General features: G+C 49.7%; 1 protein-coding gene across 2 annotated transcripts in view; it reads left to right on the forward strand.

Moving 5' to 3' along the window:
• ANXA6 (annexin A6) overlaps positions 1-13,253 on the forward strand; it is a 56,542-nt gene that overhangs the window by 15,105 nt on the left and 28,184 nt on the right. For both annotated transcript variants that reach the window (XM_006150833.3, XM_014588726.2), the window contains exons 3-12: positions 3,009-3,099; positions 3,766-3,860; positions 4,414-4,527; positions 5,792-5,882; positions 6,780-6,859; positions 9,374-9,430; positions 10,383-10,476; positions 10,893-10,988; positions 12,038-12,096; positions 12,865-12,987. In XM_006150833.3, the coding sequence (XP_006150895.1) occupies positions 3,009-3,099; positions 3,766-3,860; positions 4,414-4,527; positions 5,792-5,882; positions 6,780-6,859; positions 9,374-9,430; positions 10,383-10,476; positions 10,893-10,988; positions 12,038-12,096; positions 12,865-12,987 (900 nt within the window). The remainder of the gene's footprint in view (positions 1-3,008; positions 3,100-3,765; positions 3,861-4,413; positions 4,528-5,791; positions 5,883-6,779; positions 6,860-9,373; positions 9,431-10,382; positions 10,477-10,892; positions 10,989-12,037; positions 12,097-12,864; positions 12,988-13,253) is intronic.

Below are 13,253 nucleotides of genomic sequence, written 5' to 3' on the forward strand. Positions count from 1 at the left end.
TGTGCTAAAGGAGTTTTTTTTTTTTTTTTTTTTTGAGAGGTTTTCACTATAGGGCGCATGCGCTCACCAGAAAGACACAGAGAGACAGAGAGAGATGGAGAGACAGAAAGCGAGAAATCACTCCCCCAGGGGGATGGCCACGTCGCAATCCCTTCTCTTCTATTCTCCTCTCGGGATCTTGGGCACGTGCACACACACACGCTCGGCATGAGTTTAAGCCACTGGGTCCGGGACTTGAACCACAGTCGACTACATTGGAGTCCAGCGACATAGCCGTTACACCAACTGCTGGTGCCAATATTTTTTTTAAGTCTTTTATTTCTCTCGTGATACAGAGAGAGAGGTAGAGAGAGGTATTGACTGGATCTCATCATGCTGTGATCCTTCCTCAGCCTCTTAGCCAACCAGGAACCCGGATGCACCCGGTGTGTTCAGGTCAACCCAGGATCTGAACCTGAGATCTGAACCCAGGCCTCCCATTGGCTCCAGCATCACACAACAGCACTTTATCACTTGCACCATCATGGCTGGGCCTCTGACCCCATTTTCAAGGCTATAAATAGGCTGCAGTGCTGTCCAACCAGGGGACCCTAAGTAACTTTCGTACACAGACACTCCTGTTTTCAGGGCAGCAAAGGCCGCCCTTCCCTAGTTTTTATTATTCTTCAATTAGACAAGAGAGAGCGAGCGAGAGATAAAGCAAGCTGCCAGGTCCGAGACTTGAACTGTGGTCAGCCATGTGGGAGTCTGGCACGCCAACCACCACGCCACCTGCCAGCCCCTCAGCCAAGTGTTTTGAACCCTTTCCCTGTCCTGTGGGAGGTGGTGCAGGACTGAGACAGATGCGGGAGAAAAGCAACAATGGATCAAGGCAACGAGTTAGCCCACAAAGGCCCTATCCAGACCCTAAGGACCTGGCCACTAGCAGTGCATTCAGAGCTTCTTATGCCAACACTTGTCCCAGGAGGTCCCAGCACTGGAAAACACTCTGCTAGGAATCTGGGGTAGGAAAGGGCTCCTCTACTGCCTTCCCCTCTTACAGATCCCCTCTCAGAGCCAAGGCTGACAGGGCTGACTTTATTCATCTGTTCAACCCAGTCTCAGTTACCAAGCTCCTTCCAGTCTCTATGTGGAGCCTGGGCGAGGTGCTGGGGACTCAGTTATTCCTCTTATGCAGTTATCCAGCGTATTCATGGCAGGCCCTGTCCACCGTGGAGCCCAGAATCAAGAGCGAGGCTGAACTAAAGGGTCTTGGAAGACCTCTCAGTCCTCTTGGTCTCCATCCATCTAGAAACTAATACCGTTCACTCTGCCTTTCTAATATTGCTGGCTTGAAGGTTCCAGAGAGAAAGTCAAAAGGGTTTGGAAGTGAAACTGCCATGGGACACCAGTTGTAGTGTCTTCTTGTTCTTCTGTCACATGACAGTCACCTGAGTTCCTCCCTTGGTCACTGTTTGTGCAGTGGCCAAGATGGGTCTGGTACCTGCCCTCTGGGTGTCTGGTTCACACTGCCTGCCTGGGGTGGACAGATCAGCAGAAATTTCTCGGCTCCAGCAGTGAGGTCTGAAGTAGCCCAGGGGAGCTCCGGTGGTGAAGCCACCACCCTGTGCTCACTGAGCTTCCCGCATGGCACGCTGGTCTGGGTATTTGGCATGGATTACTCTTTTCCTCTCTGTCCAGGGATGTGATCAGGTTGCAGGAGATTCACAGGTGGCGAGAAGAGGGCTGCGTCCCTTTCTGGTCACCCGCCCTGTCAGAACTTTAAATAGCAACACTGCACCCACTCACGAATACCTCAGAGGAGCCAGCCCCTGCAGACGTAAACCAAAGAGCGTCCAGATGGCTGGCCGGGGCCCACTCTGCCTGTCCACTTCTCACTCCTTTAAGGCACAGTCTACTGGGGCCATCCCACCCCGACTCCCGGCTCCTCCCTCATCCCTGCACGGAATCGCCTACGCCGTTTCCCTGCGTTTCCTTGTTATTGGCCGGGTATTGATTACAAGCTTTATGGTCTGTGTGCTGGCACTTTCAAGAGCTCATGAAAGTCAGATTGGGTCATTTTGCTCCCTGAATCCTCAGCCTTTGGCTCAGGCATGGCACAGATGAAGTGCCTTGTGACCATGCTGTGTGCTCAGAGACCTGCTGTGGCATCCTCCACCCCCGCAGCTAGGCTGCTCTCGTGTGGCTGACCCACGTCTGACTTCTCTGTGAACCCGCCCCATTGTGCATTCAGGTTAGGTTCGATGTCTAAGATCCCCTGGCTCCCTCCTTCCCCCCGAAAACCAGGCCAGCTTGTCCTCAGGTGACAATTCACAGCTTGGTTTACTGGGCCCTTGAGGGGCAGCACCTTATCTTGACTTCGAACCTGAGTGTGGCTCTGGGCCCCCCTAGCAGCCGCAAGGTTTCTGGAGCTGGAGAGCTGGGGAGGGTTTAGGTCCTCTGCCACCTTCTGCAAGTAGCTTTCTTTCTTTGGACTTTGCTTCTTCCTCTTGGTAGTAGAGACAGCCTAAGAGGCTCATAAAATTGTAAAGGGCTACTGCTCCTCTTGCAGGAATCATTTGCATGCCCCCCACACACATAGACACTCAACCAGGTTTGTTTGTTTATTTGGTTTTTAAGAATTATTTATTTAATTTTATTTGTTATTATTATTCTTCAATTAGACCAGAGAGAGAGAGAGAGAGAGAGAGAAAGCAAGCTGCCAGGTCCGAGACTTGAACTGTGGTCAGCCATGTGGGAGTCTGGCATGCCACCCACCATGCCACCTGCCAGCCCCTCAGCCAAGTGTTTTGAAGGGGGGCAGGACTGTGGACGGGGCCAGGCCATCTTCCTGCCGCAGCAGGTCGTGTAGGAGAAGCATCTTTCCCAGGGTTTCTGTAGCCAGCGCTCAATTTTACAGGGGAAGGGAGTTCAGCCTGGACCAGGGTTAGGGTCTGACCTGAGGTTGGGGCTGGAAGTGCAGGCCAAGGTCAAGGTCAGTAACTCACCCTCTGCTTTTCTCTCCATAGGGTGCCAAGTACCGGGGCTCCATTCACGACTTCCCCGACTTTGACCCCAGCCAGGATGCCGAGGCGTTGTACACTGCCATGAAGGGCTTCGGTGGGTGCCGGGCCACTGAGAGTGGGTCTTGCCAACAGTCAGACTCACTGCAGGTTGTGGGGGGAGAGTCCCCAAAGGTGGGCACGGCCCAGAGCCCTTCTGGTGGGCAGGTGGGGAGGATATGAGACGGTGAAATGCACTTATTCTTATTTTTCTTTATTTTTATCTCTTTATTTTTTCTCTTCTTATTATTTTTATAATTTTATAATAAAATATTTCAGGCCAGCAGATAGGTATAAAGAATAACGAGGCATCACCTACAGGTCTGCTGCCCAGCTGGAGAAGCAGCTTCATTAGTGTAGTTGGTAGTTTCTCCCTCCTCTCCCTGCCTGTCCTTGGGCTATACCTGGGTTTTCCAAGCCAGGCTCATTGGGAGACCTTGGGCCAGACCTCGCCCTTCTCTGAGCCTCAGTTTTATTATTCATGCAGTGAGGATTTAGAGCAGAAGCCCTCTGAGATCAGTCGTAATGTGAGCTGTGACGCCTTTCATTGGCAACCTAACAGGTCCCCATCGACCCTCCACCCAGACCACTCTACCTCATGAGCAAATGACTTATGCCAAGGACTACAAGAAGTTGCTAGGCCTATGTCCAAGAGAGGAAGCAGTCCCAGTGGGCTTCCTGGAGGCAGACTAAGTAGGGTGACAGCTGCCCTCCCCTTTTCCAGGTAGTGACAAGGAGGCCATCCTTGAGCTAATCACCTCCCGGAGCAACAAGCAGAGGCAGGAGATCTGCCAGAGCTACAAGTCCCTCTATGGCAAGGTAACCATGGCACTTGGAGGGCAGGTGGGTGGGGGCGAAGAGTGCTTTCATTCACCAGCATGTCTGTTCCTGAGTAGTGTATTCCAGGTAGGCCTCTGTGCGGACACTTCTGCCCTCGATAACTTCACCTTGTCCTTTTCCTTCCTTCCAGCCCATCATCTGTCAGCCTCATGCCCATCTAGGGCACCTGCTGCTGCTGGGCTCTGTGTGAGCTGTCAGGGCTAGGCTGGTGAATAAGACCTGAGGTGTCCAGTCTGTGGACTCCCAGTTAGTGGGGCAGACACTCAGGAACAAGGAAACAGACAGTGGTGGGCAGGGGCACGGTGCAGACTTGAACCTGCACAGCCATTGCTCGCTCGTGGCTTTGGGCAAGTTACCTGATGTCTGGAAGTCTGTTTCTTAGGGCTGACACTAGCGCATCTCCCCAAGAGTGACAAGTCAGTGAGATTCCTTAGCCCAGTGCCTGTTGGGGTTAGTGCTCAGGAAATGCAGTTTCCATCATGGTAACTACTCGTCTTTTTCCCTTTTGTCTCCTGCTTTTCCCCACCCCCAGGACCTCATTGCTGACCTGAAGTATGAACTGACAGGGAAGTTCGAACGGCTCATTGTGGGCCTGATGAGGCCGCTTGCCTATTGTGATGCCAAAGAAATTAAAGATGCTATCTCAGTAAGAATTTGTGGGCCTGTGTGTGTGTGTTGGGGGTGAGAGTTGGCTGATGAGAAGATTCCAGATTCAGCAACAAGCCATGAGTGAGCCCCACACCCCCACCCCCAAGCAGATGTGCCCTGCTTCAGGAGGTAGCTTGCCTAAACCCTATACCAGAGGAGCATTCCAGTTTCCTCCAGATAGGCAGATGTGGCCAGATGTCAGTGCAAAGCAAATCAATGAAAGGGGCTTTTAGCCCAAATTCTAGGTCAGCAGGGTAAGACCAGCCCACAGTGGCTTGAGAAAGCATCCTAGAAGGTAAGAGGATTTGGTACATAGGAATGCAAAGGCTATTCCAGGCTGGGACAATGGCAGGAGAAGTTAGAGCAGTATGTTTAGGACACAGAGTAGTTCAGTCTGGTTGAGGTAGAGGGGTAACTTCTAGGAAGAAAAGAGAGTACATAGCACTTTACAGTTTATAAAGTGCTGTGAGCTTTGCCTCTGATAAGCTATTGGGTTGTCGAAAAAGCCATAACATATTTTTCTATGCAAGATGTGGCCAGATGTCAGTGCAAAGCAAATCAATGAAAGGGGCTTTTAGCCCAAATTCTAGGTCAGCAGGGTAAGACCAGCCCACAGTGGCTTGAGAAAGCATCCTAGAAGGTAAGAGGATTTGGTACATAGGAATGCAAAGGCTATTCCAGGCTGGGACAATGGCAGGAGAAGTTAGAGCAGTATGTTTAGGACACAGAGTAGTTCAGTCTGGTTGAGGTAGAGGGGTAACTTCTAGGAAGAAAAGAGAGTACATAGCACTTTACAGTTTATAAAGTGCTGTGAGCTTTGCCTCTGATAAGCTATTGGGTTGTCGAAAAAGCCATAACATATTTTTCTATGCAAAAATGCATCATGACTTTTCAGACAATCCAACATTAAGCATGAATTCCTTCCTTGAATTGATGTGATTAGTAATGTGACAGATCATTACCTTCTGCATTTCCCTGTGAATTTGGTGGAACAACTAGTGTCTACGCCATTTTGCAGTTGAGAAAACTGAGGCCTGAGAATTGTTAATGAGAAGTCACAAAGCAAGTTGCTGGCAGAGGCAGGACTGGAGTCCATGTCTTTTGAATCTCAGGGCACCAGCTCTCAATCATTGCCTAAGAGTGTCATGGGTGCACTACATGCTAAAAGTTTCATAACTCTAGCCACTCCAAGATCCCAACCTGTGGCTAATGGCCTTCCATCCCAGCCCTCGTCTCATGTGCTTCTCCTTCTGTTCTCCCAGGGCATCGGCACTGATGAGAAGTGCCTCATTGAGATCTTGGCTTCCCGGACCAATGAGCAGATCCACCAGCTGGTGGCAGCATACAAAGATGGTGAGATGGGCAGGAGGGGCCATTTGGGATTTTTTTAGGTACAAAATGAGGATGGCACAAGGGTGCGGACTGAGACTCCATCCTGTACCTTCTTTCCCCCTTCCTTCTGATACCTCTGTCTGTCTATCCATCTATTCAATGAGTGATGAGTTCCAGATGCCAAGTTCTTGGGATATAGTGGTGGATAAAACCAATGTAGTCCCTGACTCCTAGAGTTTATAGACTAATGAGGTAAGGAAGGAGACAGATAAGGTAAACAGATAAGCACAGTGGTAACACAATGTAGTTAAATGTAATAAAGGAAATTAATAAAATATAGGAATTAAGACTTTCATTAGGCTGGACTTACTTCTAACAGGTCAAGGAGCACCTGACCTCGGAGGAAACAAGGAGCCAATTGTATAAAGATGAACTTTCCAACAGAAGAAACAGCAGTCCAAAGACCCTGCAGCAGAAATGAGCTGGTAGCAAGTATGAAGTTAGCAAGGCAGGGGACAAGGAGGCTCACACAGGAGTTTGTAGGCCAAGGGAGAGCTGAGGTTTTATTCTGAGTCTGTGATTGGATATGGGTTTTTAAGACCAATCAGTCTAGATTAGAGAGGGCATAAAAGCAGAAGCAGAGAGAATTGCTAGAAAGTTGTGACCACTGTCTAGGTGAGAAACAATGATGTACATGGTAGGATAGTACAGCTGGGGATAGAAATAGATATCATTTCATCATGTCAGGGTCAGTACCAAGAACTATGAAAATACACACTGGGTCTTACTATAACTGTTGTGTAGATTGAGTTTGGGGACTTGTAACAAATACCAGATCATTTTGTGGATAGTGCCAACTTTAATCCTAGATCTTCAGGGTCTCTGGGAATGGGACTAGCACTTGTGTCCTTCTTGCAGCCTATGAACGAGACCTGGAATCTGACATCATCGGTGACACCTCTGGCCACTTCCAGAAGATGCTCATAGTCCTGCTCCAGGTTGGTCCACATTGGGGCCCTAAAATCCTCCCTAGAGTTCTTTGTCCTGGTGAAGACCTGAAGGCACCTTTTTCCCTGCTTCTCCAGATTGGGTGGCCTGTGAGGGCCTTCTCAGATGTAAAGTCCCTTTCTTATGCTGTACCTTCCTTATTCTCTCTCCACCATAATTATTACCTGTTTTATCCTCTAGAAGTTGAGATAGTTTTTATCTGGCTCACCTGGATATAGAACCTGGGTATGGCCCAGAGAGCTGGTCTGATTGCTCTGGTTTTCACAGGCAGGTGTGCCTGGTGACCCGCATTTACCTTGGCACACTCCTCTGTCCCACCCAGGGGTATCCGCTCCTGTGACCCCCACTTCCTCTCTCCACATGCACCCTCCCCTCATCTCTGGGCCTCCCTCCTGCCATTTCTTCTTCATCCATGACACATGCTGAGGACATGACCAGGAACGGGCATTTCAGGGGCTGCCTGCATCACATCTTCCACCTCAAAACCTTGCTGCCTCCCCCCAACGCACTTAAACGAGTATGAAAAGATTAGTTAGAGGCTACAAACAGGGCCTTCACTGAATTCAACCTCCCAAAGTTTGATTTTCTTTCTTTTTTCCCACTGTGTAGGAAAAAAATAGAGCAAGTTTGAGTTAGTTGCTAATATGTAAAAATAGTGAGATTCTGCTTACAAACCAGATTTCTATACAGTTTGCTCTAGTTTAAAACTCTGGCAACAGCAGACCTTCATTCTGCATGACTACATGGTCTGGAGAGCATGTTTCCCCTGCCCATTTCACCACAAACTCTATCTGCCTGGCCTTATGGGAATCTCTGTGACCACAGGCGCATGGGAACAGGCTCAGTGTCTCCAGCACCATTCCATGGACCACACTGTTGTGAAGCTTTATATATAAGCCACTGCTTTGTCCCCTCTCAACACTCCTCTCTTGCCCCCCACCCCCCCTTGACACCAGTTCCTCCCAATTCTCCTCCCATACCATCGCAAGTCACAGCCCACATTGAATGACCAGGGAATTCTCAGGGGAAGCATCAAGAGTGGAAATTTATACCTTTGTCCCATTTTCAAAGCCACTTGTTCTGGAAAGGAAAGTCATGCCCTCAGATTGTGCAGGTAAAGGTGTTAACTCTTTGGGCCGACCCCATGGTGCAGCAGTTAGGCCCTATGCAGAGAGAACCAGATCCCATGTAGCTGACCACAGTTCAAATCCCGGTCACTGCAGTTTAAAAGTCACACCAGGCACCTGTGTACAAGTCCAGGATCCTGTCAGGATTGGAGAAATGCAGGGAAAAAGGATTGCAGTGTGACCAGGCCCCACTGGAGGGTTTTTGTTTTCTTTCTCTCTCTCTCTCTCTCTCTCAATGCATGTGCCCCCTGCAAAAAAAAAAGGGGGGGGGGAATGGAAAAAGATGTTATATACTCAACCTCTTACAAGTGAACTGTAACATGACACAGACTGTAAGAGTTTCAGCTTTGTCTTACTCTCAGTCCCAAAGAGAGCCCAGGGCATTTGAGAACCTGAAGTACCTAATCCACGGGGGAGAGAGAGAGTAGCATGGGCCGGCTGAGCTACTTCACACCTCAGGTCCAGCACAGCCTGCCCTATTCCTCTGAGTGTCTTCCTGTTTGTCACCCTCCTCTCTCAGATGGGGCACAGGGCATGGGCAGACCAATAGAAACACCAATAGGATTTGGTACCCTTGTAGCTTGTGAGCTCAGACCTCAGAACTCAAGTCCCAAATCCTCTCGTTGGTGAATACTTTGGTTAAGATCTGGACCCTCTAATGGAACACAAATGTGCAGACCCTTTATACCCTTGAGTCATTGTCTCGGGGATACTGTGGGCAGTGGAAGGACCTTGCTTCTCCTTGGGACTCTCTTATTTGGTCCCAGTCCTGAAGATGAAGGGAGAGGTCAGCAGGAGGGACCCTGTGATTCCCCCACAAAACAGATACTGTAGTCTTTAGAATTATTTATTTAATTTTATTTATTCATTCATTTATTTTAATTTGACTAGAGAAGGAAAGTCAGAAGGCAAGCCACCAGGTCTAGGACTCGAACCATGGTTGGCCATGTGGGAGTGTCCAACGCCTTTAACACTATACCACCTGCTGGTTCCCCAGATACTGTAGTCTTGATCTATGGCAGCTTTTTTTCCTAAAGATTTATTTATTTAAGTTTATTTATCATCTTTTTTTTTTTTTTTTTTTTTTTTCCAGAGATTTTTTTTGACCAGAGAGAGAGTTAGGGAAAGTGAGAAAGCAAGCCACCAGGTCCAGACCTCGAACCACAGTCAGCCATGTGGGAGTCCAGAGCATTAACCACCACACTACCTGCTGGCTCCTTGATCTGTGGCAGTTGTCAGCCAATGCCCCCCCCCACGTCCCCACCCGTGGTACTCTGGGCTGCCAGGGTTTCCCCTTCTCTTCCATCTCCACCCCTGGCACCCAGGCCTTCCTCCTGGCTCTGTGGTGTCTGAAACACATATCCTCATCGTACCCAGGGAACCAGGGAGGAGGATGACGTGGTGAGCGAGGACTTGGTCCAGCAAGATGTCCAGGTGAGCAAGCACCTGTGGGAGTCCCTGGGGCATGGCAGGGGAGCCTTGAGAGAGGGGAAAAGTTGAGCACCATGGGAAGGGCTGGAGGTGAAGTCATTTGCATCAAAACCAGAGATTACTGATTTACCATCATTGACACAGTGTTTTATTGAAGAAAAGATTTATGTTATCTTTCAGATATGTAACATATGTAAAGTTGGTGAGATATATTTTGGCGTTTCATAATTCATGTATTCATCTCATTATCTCACATTTCTTGAAGTAAAGCACCTACTATGTGCTAAGCACTCTGTCAAACAGAGTAGGATTCAATAACGGACAAAATCAGACGGTACTTGAAGAGATAGACAGGCAAGGAGACTTCAGAAAGTTCATACATATTATGAAAAAACTATGCATGGATTTCAAAATATTTTGCACCAAAATAAACTCATACTTTAATTCCATCTTCTGTAACTCTTTAAAGTGCTCTTGTATTAATCATGCAAATACTTTCTCAGTCAATAAGCTGTAACGAGCCCCCACTGTGTGCTAGTAACATGACAGGGGCAGATGTAGAGACTGCTAAAACATAGTCCCTGTCCATGAGGAGCCCAGCCAGTCATGGGGAGACAGATATAGAGAGAAGTCATTAACGTATGGATCAAAGTCAGGAAGAAGCAGAAAGCTAGAAGAGCCTAGAAGAGGGAGGGAGGTGAAGAGCACTCAGCGTGGGGCATCAGGAAGTGCTTTGGGGCAGAAAACAAAAACAAATTTGGATATTTAATCTAGCCCTAGAAGAGTGAGTAATAGTTTCCCCAGAAAGAAGGAAAGGAAGGTCCACGCAAAGGTCCAGGCCACAGCTTCCTGGCTTGTTCAGGGATCGGGCGGCAAGCAGTTCCGAGATGCTTGGCCAGGGAGTGTGACTCCTGAGGCTTCCTCTTCCAGTCAAGTGCCACCTCCTCTGCTTTAGGACCTGTACGAGGCGGGGGAACTGAAATGGGGAACTGATGAAGCTCAATTCATTTACATCTTGGGAAATCGCAGCAAGCAACATCTTCGGTTGGGTAAGCTCCAGAGCAGACACTCAGTGACCTCTGCACCAGGAATTTCTCTTTTCCTACTAGTGGAGCACAATGGCTATTTCTTCTCCAACTTTAAACCCCAGTCCCGCTTATATAAGCTGGTGGCGTGTATAGTCCCTCACCAGGGTCATGAAAGGATGCTCATCCCTTCCCTCGAGTACTTGTCCTGTCTGCCTGTTAGAGAAGGATGTATAGTACCCCTGTCCTCATCCCTCATGTATGCGGCAAGTTCACATGGTGGCTGGTGATGGCCCGACCTCCTGGCCACCTCCCCAAGCCCCAGCCGCAGCTTCATGTCGGACAGTGAGGCCCCAGCCACTGTGTCCTCCCCCTTTCCAGTCTCTGTTTTAGCGTCACCAGGGCGCTCTCACACCTTCCTGTCTCTCTGTTTGACTCAGTGTTTGACGAGTATCTGAAGACCACAGGGAAGCCGATCGAAGCCAGCATCCGAGGGGAGCTGTCTGGGGACTTCGAGAAGCTAATGCTGGCTGTGGGTATGTCCTGGTGTGGCATTTCCAGGGACTCTGAGGGACTCTGGGCTGCTGGCCCAGGACTGAGAGGTCAGGAATGGGAAAGGGGAATGAAATGGTGGCATGGGGAAGCAGAAAACCTACGGCCAAGGATTCTGAAGGTTTAGCCAGGGCAGCTTGACTGAGACCTGGGAAGAGAAGGGAGTCAAGCCTCAGGTACTCCCTCCCCCTCCCTTCTCAGAGTGGTAGGGGGGAAAGAGCACCGAACTTGGGGTCCATGTAAAAATGGTCATGACCGCAGACTTCTGAGGCACGGCCACCACGTGCCAGGCACTGCACCGTGTTTGATCTTTAAAAAAGGGCCAGGAACATGCCGGTCATTCTGTTTATTTACTAGAGGAAAAAATGAATCTCATAGAGTTTGAGTCACTTGCTGAGGGGTCTTCTGGACTGAATTGGGGGGTTACCGTGCACGCCAGGGATGCCAGGAGCTGACCAGTCAGTGGTGGAGTCAAGATCCTAACCCAGGGCTTCTCTGAAATTTTCTGTTGACTTGAAAGCCACATACCCTCAAGGGGCCTCGGTTTCCTCATCTGTTCAGTGGGGGACAGGGAGAATGGGCTGCCTGACCCCAGAGGCCATCACAGGTCTGACATTGCAATGGGGTAGGTTGTGTGTTTGTACCTGCAGGGGAGAGCTGTAGTCAGGCTTCATGCGCCCTCCCAGAGCTGTCTCCCACCAGCCCTGTTGCATGCGGCCGGGTGTAGCCCGCTCTGCCAGTGGGATCCTTTCTGGTGGGTAGTTGAATCTAGAGAAATATTTTTTCTACCTCTACCCCAGACTCTGCCCACAACCTAGCCCTGTTTCCTGCGAAACCCGAAAGGACTAGAGAGATGAACTGCTCAGATTCCAACAGTCTCATTTCCTGGTTCCTTTATCCCCTGAGTTTGAGCTACTGTCAGAGCCACACTTCTGCTTGTATTTGAACTAGGTGGCCCCCAAGGAACAGAAATAAAGAAGCAGTCGGGCTATCCCATCCCCTCCCAGAATAACCATGCCTCTTCCTCTCACAGTGAAATGTATCCGGAGCACCCCGGAGTATTTTGCCGAAAGGCTCTTCAAGGCCATGAAGGTACAAAGTGGGGTTGATGTGAACAAGGGGAGGAGAGGGGTCTCTGCCCACCCCACAGGACTCCTTGGCAAGTCCTTGGTGTTCGCTGGTTGAAAAGGATCCTTGGGGATAGACTCTGACCCTGGTGATGTCTTTCTGTCCCGGGCGCTTCAGAGCCTGGCGTGCTGCCCAGGCAGATCCTCCCCACCTGCATCCCTGCTCTGACCAGAAGATTGATGGGGTCCAGCGACAGTTTGCACCTGATCCATCCAGCCAATTGGGCTGGCAGCTCACATTTAAAAGAAAAATGGAACCAGCAGATGGCATAATGGCTACGTCACTAGACTCTCATGTGGGTGACTACAGTTTGAGTCCCAGACCCAGTGGTTTAAGTTCACACCAGGTGCATGTGTGTGTATGTGTGCCCAAAATCCCAAGAGAAGAGTGGAGGAGAAGAGATTATGGCATGGCCATCCCTTCTGGGGGATGATTTCGCACCTTCTCTGTCTGCCCCGTTTGTTTGTTTGTTTGTTTGTTTTATATTATTATCATTATTTTTTAATTTGATCAGAGAGAGACAGGAGAGAGAGGGAAAGGGAAAAAGCAAGCCACCAGGTCTGGGACTTGAACTGCAGTCAACCATGTGGGAGTCCAGCACTTTAACCACCATACCACCTACTGGCCCCCCTTTGTTCTTAATTTTAACATTTTATTACAAAATTAGTGTCTTCAACTAAGCTGGGGACTATTAGCATGCCAGTCTCCATCAAGTCCCTATTTGTCTTCCAGGGCCTGGGGACGCGGGACAACACCCTGATCCGCATCATGGTCTCCCGCAGTGAGCTGGACATGCTTGACATCCGGGAGATCTTCCGGACCAAGTACGAAAAGTCCCTCTACAGCATGATTAAGGTGAGCGGAGCTGAGGTGGGGTAAGCCGGGGCCAGGGAGCTTCCTGCCAAGACAGAGAGTCCCTATTTGTCTTCCAGGGCCTGGGGACGCGGGACAACACCCTGATCCGCATCATGGTCTCCCGCAGTGAGCTGGACATGCTTGACATCCGGGAGATCTTCCGGACCAAGTACGAAAAGTCCCTCTACAGCATGATTAAGGTGAGCGGAGCTGAGGTGGGGTAAGCCGGGGCCAGGGAGCTTCCTGCCAAGACAGAGGCTTTGGGG

The sequence above is a fragment of the Tupaia chinensis genome, unplaced genomic scaffold, assembly GCF_000334495.1.
Source record: "Tupaia chinensis unplaced genomic scaffold, TupChi_1.0 Scaffold000301_1, whole genome shotgun sequence".
In the NCBI taxonomy this organism is placed as follows: domain Eukaryota; kingdom Metazoa; phylum Chordata; class Mammalia; order Scandentia; family Tupaiidae; genus Tupaia; species Tupaia belangeri.